The 14,110-nt window shown below is 53.0% G+C and overlaps 1 protein-coding gene across 2 annotated transcripts in view; it reads right to left on the bottom strand.

Moving 5' to 3' along the window:
* The window catches only part of DUSP8 (dual specificity phosphatase 8), a 40,259-nt gene that overhangs the window by 23,058 nt on the left and 3,091 nt on the right, over positions 1-14,110 (bottom strand). Inside the window, exons 2-3 of one of the 2 annotated variants that reach the window (XM_030949898.1) lie at positions 10,197-10,265; positions 3,112-3,498 (exon numbers count right to left, since the gene is read on the bottom strand). In XM_030949898.1, the coding sequence (XP_030805758.1) occupies positions 3,112-3,342 (231 nt within the window). In that variant the 5' untranslated portion in view covers positions 3,343-3,498; positions 10,197-10,265. The remainder of the gene's footprint in view (positions 1-3,111; positions 3,499-10,196; positions 10,266-14,110) is intronic. The other variant, XM_030949897.1, reaches the window with a different exon arrangement.

The raw sequence follows: 14,110 nt of genomic DNA, 5'->3' as shown, positions 1-14,110 counted from the left end.
TATTCCCATCACTTGAAGAGACCCTTGCCTTGCCTCAAAGCATGGCTCTAGTTGCTCTGGAGATTGCTCCATTTCAAAAGTGAGAAGTGGTTGAGAGGTGGACTTTCCAGGGGCATCTTGAAGAAGTAAAATTTTCAACATTTCCCTAAAGAAATGCTAGTGAAAAACCCAAGCAGGAATTTCCCATATCCTCTGCTCTCCAAACTGCACAGAGGAGCTGAATTATTCCAGTTGTTATCGAAATTTATTATTGTGAGAGTTTATTATTGTCAGCACTGGGAGAAGGGTTCAAAACCAACCAGAAGTAGTTATGGTACCATTTCTGTGTGGAGGGAAATGACTGCAAGAGGAATTGCTGCTGCAGCTTTTCCCAGATTAGGCACCATGGGAAGATGGTCCACACCAGGGCTTGGGGAGCAGTGGCTTCAGAAGCTGACACAATCATAGGATCATAGGCATAATTCATTGAAAAAAAGGAAAGGGATTTTAAATGTCTCCGCTTCTTCTTTCCTCCCAAATGGTCCTTTCCTCTCCTAGCTCCAAAAAAAGCCGGGAGCTGCTGTTATCCCACAGCATCACTCCAAACTGCAGCCCACAGAAGCATTGCTAATGGTACCCTTCCTGAACAGCAACATGGAAAAGGAGAGAGTAAGCACTGGGAAAAGCAAATTAGACAAATTCTCCCATCCCCCGCTGCCAGCACGCAGGCAGGAGGAGCAGCGTTGGCGGCCAGGTGGGGTTTGCCCAAATGCTTTGCCCTGTATCAGCCCGTGTCCTTCCCCAGGAGGCGAACGCCTCGCTTAGAATCGCTGGGATGGGATGAGCCAGGTTCGGCTCTCTTTGCTGGAGGAGTGGGACGAGGCGAGGGCTCGGAGCTGCCCTGTGGCTGCCCGGGCAGCCCCGCGTCGCTGCCATCCGCCTTTGTCTCGGCAGCCCCGGCCGGCCGGGAGCAGGAAACAGGAGGAGGGCGGGAGGCCCGTCAGGAGGAATAATGGGGCCGGACAATCGCGCTACTGATGTCACCCTTCCTGCCATCTGCTCCCCAGGCCAGCCGTGCCCCCCGCCCCCAGCACCGCGGAGCCAGGGGCAGAGCAGGGCTGGGGGATGTTGACCAGCGCAGGCAGAGGAGGCAGGGAAATGACATCGGATGTCAGAGGTGTAAATCAGCTTTCGGCATCCCCTTCTGAGGATCTGTGCACCTCGAGGTAGCAGCTCACATTGATTTCTCGGGGTCCCAAAATACAGTCTGACTGAAATGGGAGGTGGGGAGAAGGAAAGAGGGCGAGAAGAGAGTTCATCACCCCAAAATGCAAACACACAAGTGCATGCACAGAAAGGCCTGGACACCCCAAGCCACAGCCGCCCCCCCTGCTTTATGCCAGATGAGAATAGGGCAATGATCCCCTCCCAGTATCCCACCCCAGCTTCCCAGGACAAGTGGCTTAACCTCTCAAGGGTGTCCTGAAGCTTAATTAATTCCTGAGCTGCATGTGTTGGGAGAGCCAGCAAGCCGTGGGCACGGCAGGGGCTGCGCAGAGCAGCAGCAGCAGTGGGGAAATGCAGCCTCCTGCCCATGGATGTGCCAGGAGGGATTTCAGCCGCATCCAAAAGAAAACCAAAAAGGAATTAGAGGTGATGGCAACGCCTCTCTCCTCTTCTCCTAGCATCCCCGGTTGCAATCACATCCCCAGCCAGTGCGTGGACCATTATGCAATGATCCAGGAGCCGGGAGAAAACGATCCTTCTACGCTCCTTCTACGGGGGACAGAGCAGGGAACGCCAGGAAGGACCAGCCGGCCCCTTTGGGAGCCCACTGCTCCACTGCAGCTGGCGAGCTGCAGGTTTGCAGGCGGATGGCATCAGCTGATGTTAATTCTTCCACGCTTCCCCCTTCCCTATCATCCTCCTCTTCTTCCTCCCCCTTGCGCATCGCTTGTTCTGCCGCTGCTGCCGCTCCACGTGACAGCGGCCACTGCAGAGGTGACCCTCGCCGGGAGGAGGGCGGCCGCTCCGCTCTCCTCGGAGCTTGCGAAAAACTGATTATTCTGCTTTATTCTCCAGGGGATTTAAGAGCAGCTAAAGCCGTTCAGGAATCAGTCTCCGCAATCCCCTCCGAATCGCCCAGCCCAGAGCATCCCCGAAGCAGATTGGCGCGAGGCCGGCCCCCCCGCACCGCCGGTCCCCTTGATCCCGCGGGCTGATGTCACCGCCAGCCAATGCGGACAGCGGTGGCTTCTCGGGGTGGCGGAGCGGGGGGGGACACACGACGCAGATGGCTCCAGCTGGGCCCAGCATTTGATTAATCGCCTGAATTACCCTCGCTTTGCCATAAAATTACAAGGCGGGAGTGGGGGAACGGTGGGAGCGAACTGGCAGGGCTGTGATGGCAAGCCACCCTTCGGATGGTGAGCCATCCTCGGGCTCGTCCCGTGGCCTCTGCGGGATCCACCGGTGCAGCCCTCCGGCACCACCTCGGCACCCACGGGCACAGCCCTCCGGCACCATCTCGGTACCCACCGGTGCAGCCCCCGGGCAGCAGCTCAGGAGGACACGACCCAGCCCGCGGCCCTGCAGGGACACCCGGCACTGCTCCGGCCGGCGCTCCAGCCCAGCTCCGTGGCTCAGAGCCACCTCTATTATTTAACCAGGAGCGATAGAGAGAAGCCTGGGAGAGATAATATGCCATGACACCGGATAAGAGCTTCTGGCGTCACAGGGGAGGAGGATTACATGTCCCTGAATGGAGTTAGAGATGACAGAGGGGAGGGGAAGAGTTTTTAGCAGGGGATTAAGTTTACAGCTCCAGGAAGGCTTTGGGGGGTTGTTTGCTGTCATAAGACAAGTCCTAAAGCTGATATACCTGTTAGACTCGCTTGGGGAGGGCTCCTGAAGCAGGGAGCCACGTCAGTGGGGTGGGGGCAATGAACAGGTCCCCAAGGACAGCCCTGAGGTCAAATGAGCTCACACTTTAGCTCTCCAAAGGGTGTCAAAGAGATGCTGGCAGATACCGGGTAAAGGGATGGAGGGGAAGGATCCCTTAGGCCAGTGTGCATCCCACAAGAGAAGAGGGTGTGAGCACCCACCAGGAAAGGTGAGGGTCAGATCCCTTACCTTCATCTTGGAGGCAGGCTGGATGAGCTCCGTGATGGAGACCTTGTCCTGCTGCAGCCTTCTCTTGACAAGCTTGGAGCAGCAGATGTTGACGGAGCTGAGGACGTGCCAGGAGTTGTACTCCACGAAGGAGCGGCTGTCGATGACCAGGGTGCCCTCGGCTCCGTTCCTCAGGAGGCTGGCCAGCTTCTTGGGGTCCATCACCTTGCGTGGGAGCCTGTCCCCAGCCATAACGGGCCAGTCCCCTCTATGGCAAGTGGGGAGCAAGGAGTGGAAGGGCAGGGCACCCGTGTCCCCAAGGGGAATGAGCGAGGGGTGAGCAGGGCAGCACCCGTCCTATTCTCCTCACGCTGCTAATGCCCAGAGTGCCAACTCATTGTGCTGAACCTGGAAAGAGAAGAAAGGAGACAACAACCCATCAGCTAGGCAGGATGATATCAGGGTGTCTTCAGAAGAACCTAAGGGTGCAACAAGCCACACTTTTGAGGTGTGTTCTCCCAGCCTGCTGGCATGTGCGGCTCCAGAGCTGCCCAAGTCAGAGGTTTTCTCTTTGTATTTAATAGCCCTCAGCAGAACTTTCTTCCATAAATTCGTCTAATTGCTTTTTGAAGTCATGTCAGCTTTTAATTTAACAGGCACAGTGGCCAGTGGCAGGGAGTAGAATGGCTTGCCAGTTACACTGAAGAAGTCTTTCCCCTGGCTTGCTCCAAATCTGCTGATGGCTCCTCCGGGTGAGCCTTACTGCTTCACCAGAAAACACCACATGTGCCTGTTCCCTAATCTTCTCCACAGTTCTTACCACATTTAGACCTAATTTAAGGAGCTTTTCAGGTCAAAGCATCTCCAGAGCCACCAGTTACACATACAGACACCTTTTGCCATGCTGGCCAGCCCCGATGTGCCATGTTTGACAGCCAGGCACATCAGGGACCTGCACAGGGCAAGATGTCGCCTCCTTTCCCTGTTTCCAGTCCAACAGCTCCTCACACTCAATTTGCTTTTTCCGACCTCTGCCAAGCCCAGAGCTAATGGTTTCACAGAAGCAGCTTAGGTCATCTCTAAGGTTCTGCTGCGGCATGGTAAAAGCTAGTTTGGGGCCCATCACACATACCACCAAATCAGGTTTGCTCACTCATGTTCATCACTTCACACTGGATTTCACCTGCCTGTTTATCAGAGCCTGCTCACGGGTATTTTTGCCAGCTTGCCTCCTGGCAAGTCAAAAGAAGACAAGAAATCAAGTTGGCCTTTACTCCTGTCTTCAAGAAACAGCCCAGGCATCAAGACAGAGGTGCTGGGAAGCTGTACTTGGACTGATGGCCCCAGAGAGCTTTCTGCTTTTCAGCACCTAACTTGCACAGAATTAGAAAGGGGCTTCACATACAGGAGTGCCTGGCATACAAATACCCTGTGTTTCCATCTTAGGAGCTGAGGGCAGTCAGCCTGGTGCTCTCTGAGGTGAAGAACAAGATTCCTCCATGTCCAGCCCACGACATCTGTAAGAACAGCAGGCAGGCTAGGGAGCATTCAGCTCAGGGTGTCCTCTTAAGTTTTAATGGAACACGTCACTGCAAGGATGTTTTAATGGCATTAGGTTTTAAAGCCACTGCAGTCATTCAGAAAATAAGCCTGGCCTACTACCCAGCTCCTCCTGTTCTTGCCAGACGGTGTTTTAGAGAGAACCCACAAGCTGCTTCATGGAAGCTTTAATGCATCTGAATTAGGAGCCTATGAATAACGTGCCTGGAAAGGCCAGCGTAAAGATTTCCATTGACCTCTGCAGGATCAGGATTTGGTCCAGGGGCCAGAGGAGGCTTACGAGTCACTCTGATCCGAGCAAGCCAGCAGGTCCCATGAGCTCTTACACCTGCAGGCACCTACTGCAATGGCAGCTCAGGATACAAAAAAGATGCTTGACTCAGACACGCTACTGGAGGACATGACAGGGACCTCAGTTACCGGCCACCAAACCCGGAGGACACTGCCAGCTTGTAGGAAAAGAATGGAAGGCCACAGAATGTGAGGATGGGGGCTCCAGCATTTGCTCTGGCTTGTGACTCCAGCACTAACAGCCCAAACTTCCCTGGGCTACCAGACCTGCCTCCCAAAGCAGGAGTAGATGTCCCAGGCTTCAGCCCCAGGATCCAAGCTCCCAATAGGAGGCCACATTAGGATGTGCAGTACTTTTCTGCCCTTGTATCACACCCCTGCTGCCTCTGCCAACGTGTTAATACAAATTACGAGAGGGGAAAAAATCCCCTAGAAGCTGAGATGGTGACAGCCCCTCCTGGCACAAAGCACTTTGGCAGCCCCGTGGCACTCTGGCACACTGTGCCTGGCCCCACGGAGCGCCCCGCAGCTCCTGGCCGCAATTCCAATTAGAGCAGCCCCCTCGGCGGGCACCGGGCGGTCCCCCCGCTGCAGGAACCCCGCTCCCCCCAGCTCTCCTCAGGGGGGCTTAAAAATTGAAACAGTTCTAATTAGGGGGTCTGAGGGGGAGCGAGGCTGGCTCCTGCTGGGATATGACACACCTCATTACGTTGCTACCGCCTTGCCAGAAGCCCCCCTGCTGTCCCTTGGCTATAGAGCCAGGGCACTCAGAAAGGATGCAAATTAGCCAGCTTTTCCCCATAGTCTTCCTTTCACACCCCACTCCCCAAATCACTTTCTGCCTCCCTTACCCATCAGGACACCAGGCTGTGAATGTTTTCTGGCTCTTCCAATTACATCGAAGAAAGAAAAAGGGAGTAGAAAGAGCTGACAGACAAAAAAACCCTGGAATAATACAGTGGCAGAGGGATGAGTGAAGCGGGAAGAAGGAGTGATCCAACATTGCAGAGTTCCTCCAGATATAACATGGTATCCCATCTCCAGATAGTGAGCAAGGGGTAAACTGTGGGGGTGTCAAACACTGAGGGGTCTAGGAAAGATAGCAGATTCTGATGAACATAAAACTCTTAAGAGAAACCAAGGCACAAGAGGCCTTCACAAAGTTTGGCAGATGACCGGAAGCTTGGGTGGAAGAGATTGGAGAAGACAAAGGAGGTTTCCCAAGGCAAATAACCCCCCTCCTGCAGAACAACCAGATAAACCTCTGCAGGCACATGTGACACATCAAACAGGTCCCACTCCCAGCCCCACCCAAAAGATGTGCGGGAAGGCAGGGCAAGGTTGGTCCACTCTGCCCCTCTTCCCTTTACAGGGGATGGAGCTGGCCAGCTCAGTGTGGTCACAGGGAGCTGTAACCTTGGCATCAGAACCAAGACACGAGGACTTCTCTGTGTAGGTTCAGCCAGGTCAAAGGCAGACAAGCAACGTCTCTGACAGCACCTTCACAGCACCTTGCAGGCTGTCTATGAGATGGTCCCTCAGAAGAACCAGCTGCAGTGTCCTCATACCTGGGAAGACCAGAGAAGGAGGGAGGATGTCTTTCTGCTTCTGCTCAGATGGGTCAGAAGGAAAACTGAGGGAAGAGGCTTAGCCATGGAGCACTGCTAAAGTAAGAGATCTTCTCACCCCGGTGAGAGGAGACCAGGGGAAAAGGTTAACCTGGAACCTAAATTAGGGTTTCAGAAACATAGCTGTGTTCCTCTCTTATCAGTTTATTAAAGCCATCTTAATCTTCTTGAGTGTTCCTGAAGAACATTATCATAATCCTTTAATCCCACCTCTCCCTGGAGTGCCTGTAATGAGGAGATGGGCACATGGCTTAGCTGAATGGGGACAGCCAGCAGGAGAGGCCACACTTCAACCAAGGGACAGAAAGATGGGCAGAGATTAGCACAGGGCTTGGCCAACTCAATGGGACTCTGTCCCTGGTGTCACCTCCACAAATGCGTGTGTAGGTGAGGGGAGCTGGCCACACGAGTCACAAGCATGGCAGAGGTGGTCACAGCATGCAAGTGTTCAGCCTGGCTGTGACCTTCTGGGCAGGCCAGGCAAGAGAGCAAGAAAACCCAGGATACACCTCAGCCTGAGTCTGTCCATGTGGCATGACAGACCACAGGAACTCATCCCTGTGCTGGCCCAACACAGATCACCCAGATGGAGGCTACCTCCCTCAACTGCTCTCTTGCACAAGGCCCAAGCTGAGAGATGTGGTATGGGAAGGGCGCAGATCTGGTTCTCTTTTACTGGAGACATCAGCTGGAAGGGCAGGCAGCAGGTCTCTGCAGCAACCCCAAACCTCGCCAACCAGCATGTCCACTCCTTGCACCAAGCTAGTGCTGTGTCCTGGCGCACTCTACCCTCCACAGGCAGCCCCACCAAGGAGATGCTCCCCCCACCACCACAGGAAGCCAGCCTTGCTGCAGGAACACATTTCCATCATGCCTGTGAGACTGGAGCTACAGCTAGCTCCATGTGATGCTCATCCCAGGAGCACACTCTTCTGGTGGTGTCTCCACCTTGAGTTTACCAAAGGATAAGAGCACCACAGGAAAACATTTGTTTATTTGTCCCCAGGAATCTGAAAGCAGCCACTTCAGAAGAACTGCCACCTCCACCAGGGACTCAGTGGCACTGACCCAAGTGATTTGGCTTTTCCCCTTGCAGCCCTGGGGATTGGGGGAAATATCTGTGCCTTGTGAGCCTGGCCAGGGCTCCTCCATCCATCCAGGTCAGCCCTGCAACCAGCCTCAGGCTCACTCCTGGGATGCTGGCAGGACCCCACCAGATCCCAGCTCTCCAGACACTTCCTAAGATGCAAACCACAGCAGTTTTTCCAAGCCCCACACCCTTTTTCCATCCTCATCCCTTCATTTCTTTCAAGTGCTTCAGCATTTAGCAAACTCCCCTCGGCTGGCTCATGCTGTTTGAGGGATTCCTAAATCACAGGACCATTACTAATTATTATTATTATTTTGCAGCAGCAATCAGGGACGCGGGGCTCATTAACAAGTTAGCACCTCTGGTTTCCCTGGAAACCCGCAGCTGCCAGGCAACGGCAGCTCTCCGGCCCGAGGCGATGCCACTGCAGCGCCCTCAGCTCATTCCCAGGAAGATGCTCGGGTCCTGCAAGGGTTGATGAACCCAGCCTCGCCAATGGGACGAGGTTAGGAAACTCCAGGATGTGTCCCCTGCTCCACCCCACCTGCTGGGATCCTCAGCCCTTCTTCCCGATCCCGTTCTGCCACTCACAGCATCACAAACTGCGCAGTGGCTCCTCCCTCCCGGCGAGCCATGCAGGCTTTCTCCAAGGGCGAGGAATTTGGAGCATAATGATTCCCCAGAGTAACAGTGGGACAAAGCTGTCAGGTGCCTGCAGCAGCCGTTTTAGAGGTGATGTAACTGATGACGATTTCTCAGCAGTTACTCGAGGTCCCTTTAAGAGGCAGCACAAAAGATTTCTCTGCTTGACGATGGAAAAATGGAGTGGTGGTTTTTTTTTTCCTTTGCTCTTTAAAAGGAGGCTGGGAAACACCACTAACCACAGCTACTAATTCAGACACAAAATCTGCTTGTCCACCTTTCCCTAGTGAATCTCAAGGATGGGGAGGAACGACATCTCCCAAGCCCCAGCAGTATGAGGATGCAGGGGAGATGGCAATGACTTTCCTGGTGCCAGTTAAGCCAGGCTGAGATCCACTGCTCTTTTCTAACCCCTGCCACCCACATGGCAGACAGAGGACTCCTCCACAGCCTCATCCACACTGATCTTACAACCGCATCTTGGATCCCTGCTCACCCCAGGCACATTCCTCCTGGGACAAGAGCTCCTGTGCATGCCTCTCCATGCAGGGAGCACTCCAGGAAGGAGGGAAAGGGCAGCATTCTTTTTCCCACAGCATATCACCCGGAGGCAGCCACTGCACTTTTGCCAGCGTTTCAAGCTTGCTGATCTCATGATTTCTTTAATTTTTTCTCCTCCTTTCTACATCGCAGTCTCCTTTCAATTCCTGTAGGCTGGAAGCAGCATGCCAGGGAGCCCTGCAAGGAGCTGCATGCAGCCAAACAGCACCCACTCGCCTCTCTGCATCTCCCACTGCCCTCCCCACCTGCACCCTGCGGCCCAGAAGGTGTTTTCCACCAGAGGACGTGGCTAAAGGGCTAGGATGTCCTTCAGCAAAGTGCCAGATGGTGCAGTCACACTGGACGAGGGACGTGGCGTGGAGCCACGTGGCAGTGCTGGCGTGGGGGTGCTCGGCCTTGGGTACGTGGCTGGTGGCATGGGACAACTCAGGGACAAAAGGGGACAGGCTGTTCCCAGCTGCCAGGGAGTCGTTCCCATGCACCCTCAGCCCACAAGGCAGATCAGCTCTCCTGGCTGCAGTTAAGACAAGCAAAGGGGTCCTTCATCCTCTCTCACCACCTGATGTTGTGCCAGCAGGCACAACATCAAATTTGGATGGGTTATGACTGAAAATCCAATTGTCTCCCAGCCTGTTTCCACCAAAAAATTGAAGTTAAGGATTTATAGACAGGCCACTCCCAGAAAAATTTCTGACTGCAGTCATGATAGTCAATCTGGAGATCCAGTCAGGAAAAGCCAATGGAGACAGCAGGGAAAGGAATTTGGCTGGAGTCTAGATGACAAGGGCAGTATCTCCTCCTCTTAGACTTGTGCTTTTAACATGATTTATATGGTTTTCCCCTTTAGTATAAACACAAGCTTTCATTTGAAAGCCTACAAAAGCCAAGACCAAAGGTCATCCATGACCAGCCAGCCATTTCATCACCGCCTTTGCCCATGCTGAGGATATTGCTCCCAAGCACGCTGCTTTCTAATACCAAAGTTATCCCATTTCCATTCTCACCCTGCCAAGCTGAGAGCCGGCCACATTCTCATCCCAGACCTAAAAGCACCTTCTGCTTTGAGCAGCTTGGCACACATCACAGAGGACATGTCATGATGGAGAAGAGAAACCTAGTCCTGCTGATCATCAAGGGCCCTTGCCACCCACCGCCTGGTATCCCACCGTGTGCTGCATGACCCCTGAGCCCAGCAGGCTTATCCTGGGGATAAGGTGCTTCTTTGCCTTTTTACAACAAGAGCAGACAGAAGCAGCCCAGAAAGGTATGCAGTCAGATGGTTCTGCAGGGCTGGTTGGCCTCTCTCATCCCAAGTCAATAAACACCATAAATACCTGTTGGGTGCATTTGCAGTCCCCTGGAGAAAGGGCCTCCAGCACCTGGGTCCTATTTTCCCACAACACCTACACACCAAGTGAAAGAAAGCACAGGATTAAGCTATGGCTCTCCAAAGCTGCAGATAAATATAGCATTTCACTTCTTAAGCACAATCCCCAGTGACAGGGACTTGTCCATCTCAGCAGAGTGCTGGGGACAGTCACAGGTGAGGCCAAAGCGAGCACCCAGCACACACAGGGGCAGTCACTGCCCTGTGCAGTGACTAATGACAGTGGCTAATGCCAGTGCAGTGTCATTAGAGCCCCCTATTCAAATGACAAATAGGAGCCCTGCCTCCCTGAAGAATAATGATGTTCCTTTCTGTCAGGCTGTCTGCAGTTTCTGGCGAGTACCAGTCCAAACTGAGGTGCAGATCCCAGCACAGGTGTGCAGCCAGAAAAGGCCACTGGCCACAGTTATGCCTCCCTATTCCCACAAAACTATGAATCCCCCTAGAAGATCCAGAATTCAATGCAAATGCAAGGGGCTATGTTGGTTGTCCATGGGATGAGACATTCCCCAGGCCAACAAACACATTTCACACGTTTTCTGACCTGGTTCATGGCTTGCTGAATTTTCTATATGCACACAATAGCCAAATTGCTCACGGCTTTGGGATGAATTAGCACGTGCCAGCTCAGGTTCTACTTTCTACCACAGCCCTAACAAGGAGGCACCAGCTCTTGAGTTTTGGAGGATTACCTTTCTCTAATAAAAAACACACAAGACAGGCAAAGCCCAAGATAATGCTCCTGCCCTGCTCTTCTCCTTTTCCCTTGGGGGCCATGATTCATTACCAGCTGGTTTTGTTCTTAATCTGAGGTGACACAGGGGTGAAACAAAGTGATTTGCAGGTCTTCCTCCATCCTCACCACTGTGTTGAGCCATGGTTTGTTGGTCAGATGCCACAGCTCTTCATGTATGAAATCCTGCAGCCTGGCCTCCTGACTGAGAGCTGGGTATTGCAGCACTTTGTAACATGGGTCTTCTCTCTGCATCCATATTATCACTGCTGCTGTGGGGGGCAAACTACATGGACCCATTTGCTGGAGGAAACAGGCAGCAATATTCCCCTCACCAACTCCAGGCAGGTGTTAAGCATGACATATACGTGCACTTTAACCCCAGTTTCAAAAAAAACCCAGAGATGTATCATGGCATCCACCCAGAGATTAAACATCCTTCAACTCATCTCCACGCCAGCAGGTCTCACTCAGCCCTGCTTCTGATCTTGCAAGTGACAGCTGGGGTGATCACACCAAGCCCTGCTCCTTTTGGGCTGGCTGACCCCAGCTAAGACCAGTTCAGTCACCCTCACCTTCCCACCTGTCCTGCTGGACTCCAACAGAGCTCACTCTTGTCTTTGCATCAGGTACTGCTGAATGAACCTTGCTCAGGTGCCAGACAAAGAGGCAGCCAAGCTCAAAGCAGAAGGGATTGTGAGGGTGACACAGAATTAACAGGCATCAGCATTCAGAAAGCAAGCGGAGAATGCGTCGATCTATTTTTAATGGTACAATGAGAGTGCTTTACAAAAGGATGTGTCTGGGGAGATTCTGCCCAGTCAGAGATTTGCATTCGGGTTTTTTTGCAGCAGTCAACTTCCCTCGATGTGTGGGAGGCATTTTGTCTCTTCACCACCCCAGAGAGCAATTCAGAGGGCCCTGTCTCAGTTTTGGCTGGAGGCTCATCCCTCTGGGTCACCTTCCTGCCCTGCTGCATCCTTCTGACTTTCCACCAGAAGACCTGAATCTGATGTGAGCAGCAGGTAAGGTGTACAGAACAGGTCCAGGCTTCCTTGGCTTCTGAGTGTCAGCCCTGCTGAGCCAGTGGGGACATCTCCGCGAGGTGCCCGACAGCAGCAAAGCAGGTAACGTGGTTTCTCATGGGCAGGCTCCAGGCAGCAGTGCTGGCACCCTCTCTGCACCAGCCCTCCACTCAGCAGCCTCAAGTGCCAAGCGAGGCTCCGGCTGCGCCCGTCCGCTCCCCACGCAGGGCTGCCAGCCAAGGCAGTGAAGATGGCATGAATAACTCCACTCAAGCCACGGCTCGAGGAGGACCAGGCTGCCATTGCAAGCTTGGAAATGAGGGTTGTTAGAGGCAACGCAAAAACAATCAGATGTTGTAGACACTTCTTGGTTGCCTCTTTTCAGCAGAGATGGAGGGTCCCTCTTTGTCTGGAGGGTCTGGATTTCAATGGGAGATGCGTGATTCACACAGGCACAGGTTTAACGTGTGGAAAGGGCTTGACTTACTCAATGCAAAAAAACCTGCAATGCCCTAATAGACTGAAATTTCTCCCTGAGCTTCTGCTGCATCAGCTGAATTACCATGTGTTAGCTGTAGACAGCAGAGCTCCTCAGAGAACTAAATCCCCTATTAAAAAGCTGAAAAGAGGCGAGCTGAAAAGCGGGGATGCAGGCACACTGCGCACCTCCGTGCCGGATGAGTAATGTGGGTTGACAGAGACGGACCGGAAAGACGCACTGCATCGTTAGCAGGGCTGGAGGACGTGGTGGGGGACAGCATGCCAGGGTCATGCTGTCACTGGAACCTCCATGCAGGATCAAAGCAGTGGTCCACCTCATTCATGTCCCCTCACCAGCACTGCCTAATAACAGGTATCCTACAAAAGCCTGGGAGAAGCAGGGCGGTGGGTATTTATGGACTAGTCATGCAATAATTTAGGCTTAAAGGGACCTCAGTGGTTCAGCTGGTCCAACCCCTCTCTCCCTTAAAGGAGAACGAGCATCAACACCAGAACGGGCTGTCTTGCCCTTCTGGTTGCCAAATGACTTGTTCCCAGTCATCAGTGGACTCAGAAATAATGCCCCCCATAACTCAGCATGCAGAAACCCTACACAGAGAGCCTCTTTTGCAAACTGCCAGAGGATCTTGAAGGACTCTGGAGAAATTCCTGAAGAATACAAGGTCTCTGATCCAAGAAAAGGCTTTATTTAAAGGAAATACAGTAAAGGCAGACAAGACATATATGCACACATTAGGGAACCACAAGTGCTTTCCACACACAAAAAACAACATGGAAAAAGGCATAAGAGGAGTGCAAAGAAAAGAGGAAATCAAAGAAGGATTTCCGGCCCCAGATAGGTTCCTGGGAGTCTCTTAAGTTTAGGCTTAATGCACACAGCCCCTGCATTTTTGTCCTGTTATTGCTCCCTGTTTACAACAGGAGACTCTATGTACTGGATCAGCTTCCAGCGAGCACCTCCAGGTTCTCCTCTGAACCCAGCCTTGGCTGGCACTTCACCTGTCTTCTGAAATGCTGATCCTTCCATGACACCATGCAAACAATACCCATTGCTTTGGGAATCTGAAGATCCAAAGCAACAAAACCAACCCCACAGAAGCCCTGGGCAAAGCAAGGAAAGAAGCCTCCTGCACACCAGCCTAGATTAACTTGTCCAACTGGGACTAGAAAGCCTCAGAGGAAGAGTCAAATAGCAGAGAAGTGGAGCCAGCCATCCTACAGGAGACATGGCAGTCTGCAGCATAGGCTGAGCAGGGCTCTGTGCTGTGCACAGGACCCCAGGGTAGCCCACCTTTACTCTTAATCTCCTTTCTTGAAGGGAGATGGTTGAGAACCAAAGGAGTGTCATGGACCCAAAGGTTTGGGGCAAAAAGTCTAGAAACATCTCTTGGAAGAGAAAGAGATGTTTTCCTCTCTATGAACTCATGCTAAAGAGGAGACAGGGTGACCAAGGCATCGACCATGACCAGAGCTTGGTATGTTCCACCACAGTCTCAGCTGCTGGCCCACTTCTGGCAAAGCAACTGTGCCATGGGGATGGGACACATGTCATGGTCTCCCCCTCCATCAGATGAGCAGGCAAAGCCATCACTGGGGTGCACT

Source organism: Camarhynchus parvulus, chromosome 5 (assembly GCF_901933205.1).
Source record: "Camarhynchus parvulus chromosome 5, STF_HiC, whole genome shotgun sequence".
In the NCBI taxonomy this organism is placed as follows: domain Eukaryota; kingdom Metazoa; phylum Chordata; class Aves; order Passeriformes; family Thraupidae; genus Camarhynchus; species Camarhynchus parvulus.
This window is presented reverse-complemented; position numbering and strand designations above follow the sequence as displayed.